Source organism: Drosophila montana, unplaced genomic scaffold (genome assembly GCF_035044405.1).
Source record: "Drosophila montana isolate Dmon_TW-CO22-7 unplaced genomic scaffold, ASM3504440v1 contig_1624_1, whole genome shotgun sequence".
NCBI classification, from domain to species: Eukaryota; Metazoa; Arthropoda; class Insecta; order Diptera; family Drosophilidae; genus Drosophila; species Drosophila montana.
In genome coordinates, this window is record NW_026996559.1 from 1191620 (window position 1) to 1204420 (window position 12801).

The following is a 12801-nucleotide window of genomic DNA, read 5'->3' on the forward strand; positions in this document are numbered from 1 at the left end:
AATTTAAATGTCGAGTGTATTCAAGAGCTATTCAACACAAAATACACGATCATATGCGAATACCCAAAAATCTAAAGTCAGCTATTCATTGCCATAACTAAATGGAAATTGTGAATAATATAACGAATATATATATATATATAATATATAATATATATACATATTATATTAAATATTATCCTATATATATATATATATATATTTTCGAAATATTTCCGAGCCTATCTGAGTGCCAGCCAAAGTATTCACACTTGGCGAATGCTTCGAATGCTATTAAAAGCATATTATTTGTTGCACTGCTGTTCAAAATTAAGTGAATACACTCACATGACGCAGTTGCAGTAACTGGCTGTATTCAAAACCTCCAACATCCCCTGTCCTGGGCTGTGCTTTGGTTAACTTAGTCAACTGGCGCCAAACGTCAAACGGCAGCCATGAGCGGAAGTTGCGCGCCGACAGGAAGTGACCCCCATTATACAAGTGTATGAGCGTGTGTGTGAGAGTGAGTGTGTGCTCAGCAAAATGTTTTAATTATGTTGAAAATGTGCAAAACAATTTCTGTTTCAAGGTATGTAGTTAGTTTGCCAGGCAGGAGGGTAATGGGTGTGTGAAGTTGGCCAGGGTAAAGGGCCAAAGGGCCAGCGGGCCAAAGGGCAAGGGGAAGGGGTAAAGGGACACGTTAATGTAAAACAAAAGTTTTTTGTATGTGTTGTTTAGCAGCTTCCGGTGCGGACGAACCGAATGGACGCATGCCAATGTGCGTGTGTGTAGGCGTGTGTGTGCTGTGTACTATGTGGGCGCTAACTGCATGTGGGCGTGGTTACTGTACTGGCCACTGTGCCGGCCAATGTTGTACAAGTTTTTGTACGAGATGACAATGTGAGCGGCAATTATTTAATTTGATTTATTTACGCCTGTCAACATGCTGTTGATGTGAAGCGGTTGGCCTGGGCCGGACGAAGTTCGGGCCAAGTGCCTATGCAGCGGGCCGCAATTTAATTAGAGCAACAACTACTTCACCTGGCAAGCAGCAGTTGCTCAAATGACAAAGCAAACGAAGGCTGTGACGGCCGTTGCAACAACAAGTAAGAGTGTTCTAGGCGGGAATGCCCGACTTGAATATGCCCTGAGCATAGCGCCCAGCTGTGCTTTGTCTTCCCATGGGCAATGCAGTCTTAGATAGGTATCAGACAAGTTTAATCTTCTTTAAGCTTTTGGAGCCCCAAAATGGCACGCGACTGTGGCTATAATCCAAATCGCAAGGCTGTAGCTGTAGGAATTAGTATATATTTTGGAGGAAATGAGTAGAGGTATTCTAAAAGAGGAATATGCTTAATCTATGTGTACATTACCAGAACCCGCGTACCAAGTTTCGTGCATCCACCTTTTATAATCTTTGAGCTATGCTTAAAAGCCCATGCCTTAAAATCGATATATTTCGATATCATGAAAATGGGTGGCAATATTGAAAATAACAAATTATAAACTCGTTCTGCGTTCTGGTATGGAAAAAAAAAATATATATATATATATTTCCGAATTCAATTTTGTGTTTCCGAGATACCGACACAGCAATCGCATACTTACGAGGTTCGCAGAAGCCTCCTACTGTCTGTCACCCTCATATCCGCCCAAGCAATATACCCGTCTTGAGTGAGCTCAGGGTATAAAGACAACAACAACAAGCAGAACAGCAATGCCAACATTATGACAAGCATTGCCCAAGTGCCTCATTTTGTTTATGAAGCAAACAAAATGGCGGCCAGGACAGTCAAGTGGCACTCGGCTCTGTCAATATGAGAGCGCAGGAGCACAGGAACCGGCAACGAGAATCCTTGGGCCCAGCAAAAGTGCTGCAGCTGCCCAGCTAGCAAGCGGCAATAACAAGTTACGCGCGGACGAGCGCTGTCCAAGCGGAAACGACCAAAACGCCAGGCTGAGATGCAGATGGATCAGTTATGTGGTGGTGAAGGGAACGGGGAAGGGGGGGGGGGGGCTGGGTGGAATTGAATAAAGCGAGTGCATTAAATAAAACATTTGTAAGAAACTTAACCAGAGAGCAGAAGGACAAGGGCAGACGCTAATACGAAATGCGGTTAAAAACTTGCGGCGCATTCGAATTATTCTCATCTCTCAGATAAGACAGAATTATGTGAATATCTAGTACACTCTTTGAAGGTCACTGAAAACGTGCAAGAATGTAAGTTGCGAGAGGCCGACTAGCAGATACCCTCAACTGACATTCTTACTTGAGCACAAGTACACTTAGGTTATTTTCTCTGTTCTACGCTTAAATTAATTATTGAATACCTTCTGTTTTATTATATTATATTATATGATTTATATTATATTATATTATATTATATTATATTATATTATATTATATTATATTATATTACATTATATTATATTATATTATATTATATAATATTATATTATATTATATTATATTATATTATATTATATTATATTATATTATATTATATTATATTATATTATATTATATTATATTATATTATATTATATTATATTATATTATATTATATTATATTATATTATATTATATTATATTATATTATATTATATTATATTATATTATATTATATTATATTATATTATATTATATTATATTATATTATATTATATTATATTATATTATATTATATTATATTATATTATATTATATTATATTATATTATATTATATTATATTATATTATATTATATTATATTATATTATATTATATTATATTATATTATATTATATTATATTATATTATATTATATTATATTATATTATATTATATTATATTATATTATATTATATTATATTATATTATATTATATTATATTATATTATATTATATTATATTATATTATATTATATTATATTATATTATATTATATTATATTATATTATATTATATTATATTATATTATATTATATTATATTATATTATATTATATTATATTATATTATATTATATTATATTATATTATATTATATTATATTATATTATATTATATTATATTATATTATATTACATTATATTATTAATGCTTACTCTTAAAGATATTCAGATGTATACCTACGGGTATTACGTGGCATTGCTTGGGCCGTGTTTCTTGCTTTAAATTTTGGACATTGAAATTGAATTCTATCCATTGAAACGCGCATCTTGAAATGGCATATCGCATAGATATTTGTAAAATGGATGAAAAAAAATAAAATTGCTAGTGTTTCATCCATTTAACTTGCTTAGACTGGAGCCCAAAACCCGTTCGAACATTAATACTGAATCTTTTAAAGGGCGAATATTTTGAAGGGTGCAAAATACGTCTCCAATTAACTACTCTAAAGATCTTTGAAAGTAAGTTTGAATCTTATCAGATGGAGAAAAACAAAGTTCCGAGCAACAGTTTACCACCGATTTTTCACAATTGCGTCAGGTAACATCGAGAAATGCAGCTTCCTAGCCCTTAAGTGTTGGGCATCAATAAATTGGTCAGTCAGTCAATCAATCAGTCAGTCAGTATATATAGTTACAATATATGAATGTGTATAGGTAACATATGGCATCTAATTTGTCTCCTGCTGTCTGTTACATAAGTTAGCAAAAATTGATTATACCCTTTAGAGGATTTTGCAATGGGCACAGGGCACACGAAGAGGAAGCTTTCATCATTATTTTTATTTTTGACTCGCCCCAGCTCCAGTTGCCGCTTCGGCTCACTTTCACATTCAGTTTTCACTTTCGGCACGAGTTTGAGTTACACTTGAAGTTCTCATGATATATGGCCGTATTATGCCGACGATCTAACGGCTTAGCATCAGATATGTGTATAAATACACGAATATTACGGCCAAATGCGCAAATGCGGCGTAGCTGACGCACAGGGCGTATGAGCAATAAATTTTAAAGCTACCCCCGAAAAGTAGGCAACAGAAAAAAACACACAAATGTATGGGACAGACAAGGAAACACAAATCACAGCAGCAGCAGCTGTGACAGAAATCAACTGCCAAGGCGCTGGCGAAGTCAGACAGGCTAAGACTATAACTGCGATGGAGATGGAGATGGAGATGAGGTTGGGATCAGGAGCCGTAAGCAGGGAACCTGGTAACGGGTACCGGCAACAGCAGGGATATTAGGTGGTACTAAGACCTGGCAGCTGGGTCGCGTGTCAGCTACATGCCACAGTTTTTCTTCCTGTTGTTGTTGTTGTTGTCGCCTTGCCAGACGCAGTTATCGAAAATAGTCTTTCACTGTGCGAATGTCTGTGTGCGTATGTGTGTGTGTGTGTATGAATATGTGCGAATTGCAGGCCAAACACAAAAAATGCAGAAGACGTTGCAAGGCAACTGCTGCGAACTGCGAACTGCTGACAAGGACAACGTGCCACACAGGGGCGCACGCACGCACAAGGGCTTAAAAAGAGGGCGAGGCCGAGGGCGAGGACACACGGCTGTGGCACGGCAATCGAAGAGCCAGCCAACTGCTGCAAAATAAGTAGACAATGAGCCAAAATGGCAGCCAAAAGCGAAACGAAAACGAGCGTAAAGCAAAAAAAAAAAACACCCGAAAGGATAACGCTGCAAAAATGCGACGGGGCACAAAAAATGCAAGAAAGTGGGTAACATTAAAGAGGCGCACGGCAAGGACGGCACAATAGAGGGCGTGGCCAGTGAGAGAGAGACAGAGCTAATGATGAAGCGACAGAGAGAGAGAGAAAGAACAGGAGAAGGCGACTGCAAATGCTGTGACTTGAAATTGAGCTAGAAGCAATTCATAAATAAGCGTGGCAATTGATCAGACACAGCTCCAGGTCTAGGTGTGTGTGTGTCTGTGTGTGTGTGGGTGTGTAGCAAAGCTAATAGTGTTGCTCAATTTGAAATGTTGATGTCGATGATTATGTTGATGACACAGCAACAGCAGCAGCGACAACAGCGGCAACAACAATTTTAACGACAGCAGAGCAGCTCTTGAGGAGCAGCAGCAGGTCTCGTCTAGCTAGAAATGCAGAGCACATTGTTAACCCCCACTTCATTGAGAATGCTAATCGCACTCATTACACAAAATATGCATGTAATAATAGCAAAATCAGCAACAGCAACAATGAGATACTGAGAGTCGCTCAGAGAGACGAGACAAGGATTTTTTTCGCCCCCCTTTCACCTACACTGTGCGAAAATGTTGCTGCGAACTAAGCTGAATTACGCATTAACTGAACTGAATTGAAAAAACGTGACAAGACTAAAAATCTATTATATTATGAGAGATATAAAGTAAACGTATACAGAAATTGCACTGTCAAATCTAGATCTGGGGAATCGCCAAATTCCTGGATATCTGACTTTATATATAATTAGGCATATACCAAAGTCTAATCTTAAATCAGTCAAAGAGTTGCCTTGACTTTTGGTAAGCTGAAAATTGGTGCATACGATAGAACAAAATGGATACCGAGTTTGAAGTATCAAGCTCTCATAATCTACAAGTTACGCTAAAGAACATTGTGTTAAAATCGATATTTATCGATAATATAGAAACGGCAGGAGATATAGAAAAATGTTAAGCTTGTGCGTTGGGCTTACAAATATACATAATATAATAAATATCTTGTGTCTATATTTTGTAGATTGAAGCGTTCATACAGACAGACGGACATGGCAAGAGCAACTCAGTTGTTTATCCTGATCAGGAATATATATATATATAAAATATATATATATAAAATATATATATAATAGGGTTGGAGATGCTTCCTTTTGCCTGTTATATACATATAAACAAACCCCAACATTTTCTTTGGGTTCAACGTGTAAGAAATTATCTAAAATCAATTAAGATATAGCGAACATATGTTTAGGGAACTATGATAATTACTATCCAGTAATTTTGCGCTCCTTTATGAGTTCTTTTAAGTGACCCAATCACTATGCAATTAATAAAAGAAGTACCAGAGTGCGAGTTCAAGCCAATGTATGGATTGTCTTAGCCGTAGGCAAAAGAGCTCTTGGTATTTAAGAATATTAGATTGTTGGTACATCATATAATTATAATTATAATATCCAGATATTTTACATATGTGCCAGGTTGGGCTAATGTTTTAAGTTCTCTATAAATATAATAATGCAAAAAGGAAAAACTTGTTTGGCAGCGCAAGCTGCGAAAGCTGAAGCGATGCATCAAATATTTGGCGTTGCAAGATGCATGAAAAAATTGTTAAGCCCGACGTGGCGTTTTACGGTCTACAACAACAATAACAACAACAACAACAACAAGAGGAACAACATGAGAGGGCACATACATTGTTGCTGTTGGGGTCGTGCCTCTCTTTGACTGGCATGCCGCGAGCGCCGCCTAATGAGCGCTCATAATGAGCGGCGACGTAAAGAGGGAGAGGCTAAAGGTTGAGGGGCGGCGGATGGAAGGTTGTGAGGCTGGCACGCTGTTGTTGTTGACTGGGGAGCTGTCATGACTGGTGAATGACTGGCACTGGCTGGGGGCAATGAGACGGCGGGGGTAGGTTGCAAAGCATTCATTGTTGCGCTGCTAACGGAAGTTGTCAGCCGCCGTTGACGAAAAATCGAATATTTCTGTCTATTTTGTTTTTTTTTTTTTTTTGCACATCTCGCAATGCATTTAATATGAAAAGACAACAGGCGAGGATGGGAGCAGGCCAGGACAAACGAAGCCTTGCGCTGTCAACCAAGCAGCTAGCAACCAGCAGCCAGCAACCAGCAGCCAGTGAGGCACGCAAGGACAATGCCCAAGCGAGCGTCTTAAACGCTGTCAACGTTGGCTTTTTGCTTCAAGTGCCAGGCAAGCACGTTGAGCAAGATGAGGCTGATGAGGATGAGGGTGAGCATGAGGCTGAGGCTGAGGCTGAGGCTGAGGCTGACGGTGACGGTGACGATGAGGACATGAACGTGAACGTGAACGAGAATGAGGCTGAGAATGAGCTTGGAGATGAGCATAAGAATGGGAATGAACCTGGGTATAGGGTATGTAGGCAAGCAAAAGGTGCCCCTGGCACATTTTTGCTTTGCTCCATTTTTTTTTCTTCTTATTTTTGTTTTTTTTTTGGCAACGGCTGTTTAAATTGACACTTGGCATCTTTTGTTGCATCAAAAACGTGTCGTCGTCCTGCCACCTGGCTGGCTGGCTGCAGGCCACTATGGGTTTTCTTTTAAATATTTGACAGCTCGAGGAAGGCCGCTGTTGTTACGGGAGACTAGCTAAAGGAGCAGGCAACGGGGCGCAAATGAAGGCCAGGTCGCGTTTCCCGACAACGCCGCGTTGCATGCATGACATTTTCCCAAATTACTTCCGAAATGCCTTTCACGCCATCAATGCTCATTTTCGGGGGCGGGTAGGAGGCCTTAAGCCTCAACTTGCCACACAATAATTAAATTGTAAAACTGTATGGCAGCACGGGCACGCTTCAATTTGCCAGCCATTTAATTTGGAATTACGACAAGGTTAAGAGTTTTAACACTTGATTCTCGACACTTGCCTTCTCTTATATGACAAATAGCTATTTTGCTCTCTCTCTCTCTCTCACGCTCTATCTCCGTCTCTCTCTTCTGATTCCTTAGCTCATGAAATAAGGGGTGGTTCTTAAGCCTAATGAGCTTTCCGGGGCTAACAATTGAAATTATGTTTCGATCGAATTGTGCCCCATTTGGTGCGTCTTTCTGAGCAAATATTATTTTGCCACTGTGTAAATTATGCCAAGTATCTATCCAAATTAACATTTTGTACAGCCACAGCAATTATTTTCATCTAAACTATATACCAGAGTAATTAAACCAAGGATTAGGACAAGCTGAGCTCCGTATTATTAATTAAATTATGCATAACAGTGGGCAAGGTAAGCTGCCGGCCCAAAGGTCATGGGCAGGCTGGGAAGGTGACAACATAAAAACACATGGCCCGCCGAATATTAAATACTCTAGCAAACATAGAAGTGCTTTTATACAAAAGCCGATCGAATGTTCCTATAGGAGCCATATCATATGCAAGTATGATTGGCTGTGTTGCAGATATGTGAGGAGTAAATGCCGAGTATGATAAAAGCTGCCGATCACTTCTATGACAGCTACATGACATAGTGGATCGATCCAGCCGATTCTGACATACTGTAAAGTACCTGTTCGAGCAAGATGGCCCTTTTACAGAGTTAGATGGCTTTCAAACTGAGAGATTAGTTGGCATAGAGACAAACAGACGGACAGACGAATCTCGACCTTTCCTGCTGATATATTTTACGGTTTTGAAGGCATCTGCTTCTGTGCGTTACACAATACGAGAAAACATTATAATACCCTCTACGATGCTATAAAAGCAACTTTGCATAAGCCTGAAAGCGCCTTTGAGCCACGTAAACAAATTGAAATTCACAAAATGTTTATGCGCCTGGAACAATTTTTCATTTTTATATTTATATTTATTCTTATTTTTTCTAATTTGTTTTTGTTTTAGTACTTTTTTCTGTGCCGTTGTTTGCCTGTCGCCAAACAATTCAATTTGTGCCAAAAGATGCGCAAGACGCAAAATGATAATTAAAATGAATTTGCATAAGAAAATGTGAAAAACTAGAGGAAAACAAAAAAAGCGAACCAAGTGATGCCCAAAAGCAGCTCATTTGGATTTTGACAAAGTTTTGCCCGGGCGCCCACAAGGAAACTGGATAAGCAGGCCATAGCCAAAGTTCTCAAATACCCTGCAAAATACACAGCGAAAAACAGTGTTACTTAGGCCACGATTCGGCATTAGAGCTGACATTTCGAGGGTGTGACAGGCTGTAAGATATAGGGCACGAAAGAGTCCATTGCGTAGTGCAGGGTATCAACCAGTCGACCATGATTAACTTTGGTTTATTGCGTTTTGTATTTTTGAATTTCGCATTTTGCAGTGACCTTTTGTGGCCAAATCTCGTTAATTCTTGGTAAATTTGTTCGTGCCGAACAACAATAAGGGTTTTATGCTCTTCAAAAAAAAAATAACATTTTTAATAACAAAAAAAGTCTTTATGTATATATAAGAAATACTAATTAAATGTGCGGCAAACGTTTTATTTGATTTCAGCTCTCAGTCAGCGGCAACAACAACAAATGCCAAAAAGGCCAACAGAGAATGAAACAGGGACTAGCAGCAGGCGGGGCAATACAAGGAGCAGCAGCAGCGGCACAAGGATTGTCACGAGGAGCACGGATCAAGGGGGAAGCGTCAAAAGCACACTTAAAGAATTTTAATCGAATACTGCCAAGAAACAAATATATGTATTTACAATATATATACACAGAATAAATATATATGTATATGTATATATATATAGATATAGATGAGCAGCATTATATACATATATAATATATATATATATATATATATGTACATATATATATGTCGACTAGAGCTCGCAAACAAACAGCAATAGAAACAAATGATATTCAACTAATTTAGTAAAGTTAATTAACTAACTAAACAATGTACTATGGGCAAAAACATAACTAAATTGTATAAATTAATGTGACAATTGAAACAGTTTTAATAAACATGTAAATAAATGCTGCCAAATCCACAACAACAACAACGACAACTGAAATGCATGTAACGCACAAAAACAACAATAACAACAACAACAACAAAATTAACAAGAACAACAACAAGCACAGTGGGCAAAGATCAGCTATTTCGCAAACTTGGAACAGTAACCACAACAAATACACCAAAAACAACAACAACAACAACAACAACAGCAATAAGCACTAACATTAACAACATTAACAGCAACAGCAAGGTCGCTGCCACGCCCACAACGCCCTCAACAACAGCGCGCAGAGGGAAATGAGATGAAGTGGTTTCAAGTGACCATAGATATGATTCTTGTGCTTTCATTTATATCAAGTAAGTACCGTATACTCGTATTTATTAGCCCAAGCGCCCCCCCCCCCCTTTCCCAGCTTTTTCCCCACTCCACTGTCTCTCTGTCGGTTAAGACCTCGACCCAATCCCAAAAGACACCCTCGACAACCCTGCCTCAAGTGGCAACTCAAACAAAGCCACGCAAAGCACTCCAAACACAAAAAACAATCGCCTGACATTGCGACCAACATTTCTGGACAGCCAGAAATGTTCAGGCATTCGAGTGCTTCAGAGTTGGGAGCTCCATGGGGCAAAGGATGGGTTGTCCATGGGGATGCGCACTTTTAGTAGGCTTTTATTGCAGCAGCTTGATTTTAGTTTTTCCTTCTCTCTTTTTTTTTTGTTAGCAATTGGGCCAGCATCCTAACCCCAAGGCACAAAGTCTAATCCATAGTGTCTTTGGGCCAACAGTTGGTCAAATTTATTGGCTCTTTTTAGAATATAATAGCACCCATCAGCTGGACATTAACAATGCGCTCGTCAAGCGGTACGCACGCCGCAATTTGGGCAGCGGTTATTCTGCTTCTTGCCTCACTTATCAACCCAACCTATTGAAAAGTTGCAATCTTTTTCAATTAAATTTGCATATACCAAAGCTTAATTCATGTATAGTTTGTAGCGGACATTATAATTTTGTCTTCAAGTGTAAGCCGCATAGAAGAAGATGTCCATAAATCTATAGAGTATATATATTATTGATCAGTATCAATTTCCAAGTCGATATGGCCAACTCAATCCCTCCATCTGACTGTTTCTTAGCAAGCTAAAATCTCAATTTAAAAGCTATCATCGTCGGTTCCGCAGGATCGGCCTACTATATCCTATAGTTGCTAAAGGAATGATCGATCGAAATTTAAGTTCTTGACTAATCCTGGCACTTACGAGTTCTAACATGCTCTTCACGAATAACCAAAATCCCTCCATTATCCATACAGCTCCACTATATTATATAGCCCTATATGAACTATCGCTTGAAAATTAAGTGAAATAGTGAAGTGAAGAAATATTGCTGATACTTGAATGATTTACCAAAGTCCGAAAGCTTATTTGATTTTAGGGGCTATTAAAATTCCCATAATTATAAATAGTTTCAAAATTTAACTGAAGATTATTTTGATTTAAATATATTACCCTACCTGCCTTGTTATGGCCAATATTGCTGGCCGATTCCTCGCATACTCAATAATAGAAAAGAAATAAAATAAATATATTATTTTTGACACGACTTATGATATAAATATTCGCATGAAACGAGCTGCAAATAAAATATATTGTATGATAGAAGTATATCATTAACCAAGTCCGTAAAAGATTTAAGTAACACAAAAGCCCTTGCATATCTCTATGATATTCTAGTCGAATCTCGAGTATCCAATAATACGATTTATTTTGAATTGTGAAAACATTGAAGAGAAAAATCTGGTATAATATGATATGATGATAATCATACTTTTATAGTCATGAATACGTACGAGTACTCGTTCATAATGCTTGCTATTCGACGCACGCACACATGCTTATATATATATTATTTGGATTTTGATATGGAGCAGTTGGAGCAGGCGACTGTCTGTATGCAGGGTATTGGCAGATTAGGAGACATGTTGTCTGGGCGCATACGAAATGGAAAGTGCAAATGAAATCGAGTTTTGGGCGTTGGACGTGGCCAACAGCTAACAACTAACAGTGAACGGCAAACAGCTGACAACGCGAAGGACGAAGGACAATGCCAGCTAACAGCAGGATACACAGACAGGCGCAGACACGGACACGCCTCGCCTCGGACTAAGACTCGCACTGGCACTCGCACTCGCACTCGGACGCGGACTCGAACTTTCGAGCCGGACTCGGACTTGGTCAACGTGCCAGCATCAGTTTTAGCGGCATCTACGAAATGAGGCCGCAGCTGCTGTGGCAAGCAAACGTTTTGTCTGCCTGCACAGGCGAAAACTAGCACAAGGCAGCGACCACGCCCACATGCATGCCGACACCCACACTCATGCACACACACATACACTCAAACACTCACTCGCTTGGCCCCAGCTGACCCAATCCTAGGACCCTTGCCTGCCCCGACCCGGCTCTGTCCGCCAGTTGCCGTCGCCGTCGCCTCCACTGTGCGTGTCGTCGATTTGATTTTCATTTTTTATGCGCGTCGCGTCGCCAAGGCCGGCTGCGCAGTTGACACCGCAGTCGCAGCCAGCGCCGCAGTCGCTGCCGCGGTCAGCGCTGCGCTTAATGGTGCGGCAACATTTGCGGCTAGCTGCAAGAGGACAACTGAAACCGTATCCGTAACCCAAACCCAATCCCAAACCGAAACGAAAACTGAAACAGAAGCTGGACTGCAATTAAAGGCAATCCTTGCCTTTAGGCCCAGCCAGAAAGGAGCCGCACTGAAGGACCTGAACCTAACGCGAATTTATGTACATACTTACGCTTATGTGTGTATGTTCTCGCATCGTAAATAAAAATGCAAGAGTCTTCATAAATCTTGAATGCTTGGCCAAATGTGTGTGGTTACTGATGTTGTTTATCTACCCTTTTTTGCCAAGCAAATGGAGCGTATTCGTTTTTCGTAGGCGCAGGCAATTCGATATAAGTATATTTCTATATACAGGCTATATACGAGCTTTCACAAAAACCCATCCGCAAAGGTAAAAAATCCGTGGAAAATGACTGTGTGAAACTATTTTGATTGCTTTCCGATCGGTCTTAAACTCATTTTCAAAGATCTTTGCTCAAATGCATTTCAGAAGTGTCTTACACTATTCCGAAAATCCATCCCTTCTTAATAGAAATTGGGGTTGAAGATTTGCTGAATCCAAGAATCTTCATGAAAGTTATTTGATATGTGTTTCACACGTTTCGCA

At 39.3% G+C, this 12801-nt stretch overlaps 1 protein-coding gene across 1 annotated transcript in view; it reads left to right on the plus strand.

The window, feature by feature from the left end:
- nAChRalpha3 (nicotinic Acetylcholine Receptor alpha3) overlaps window positions 1-12801 on the plus strand; it is a 109901-nt gene that overhangs the window by 38166 nt on the left and 58934 nt on the right. Inside the window, exon 2 of the mRNA XM_064699328.1 lies at window positions 9095-9913. Coding sequence (XP_064555398.1) covers window positions 9859-9913 — 55 coding nt within the window. The 5' untranslated portion in view covers window positions 9095-9858. The remainder of the gene's footprint in view (window positions 1-9094; window positions 9914-12801) is intronic.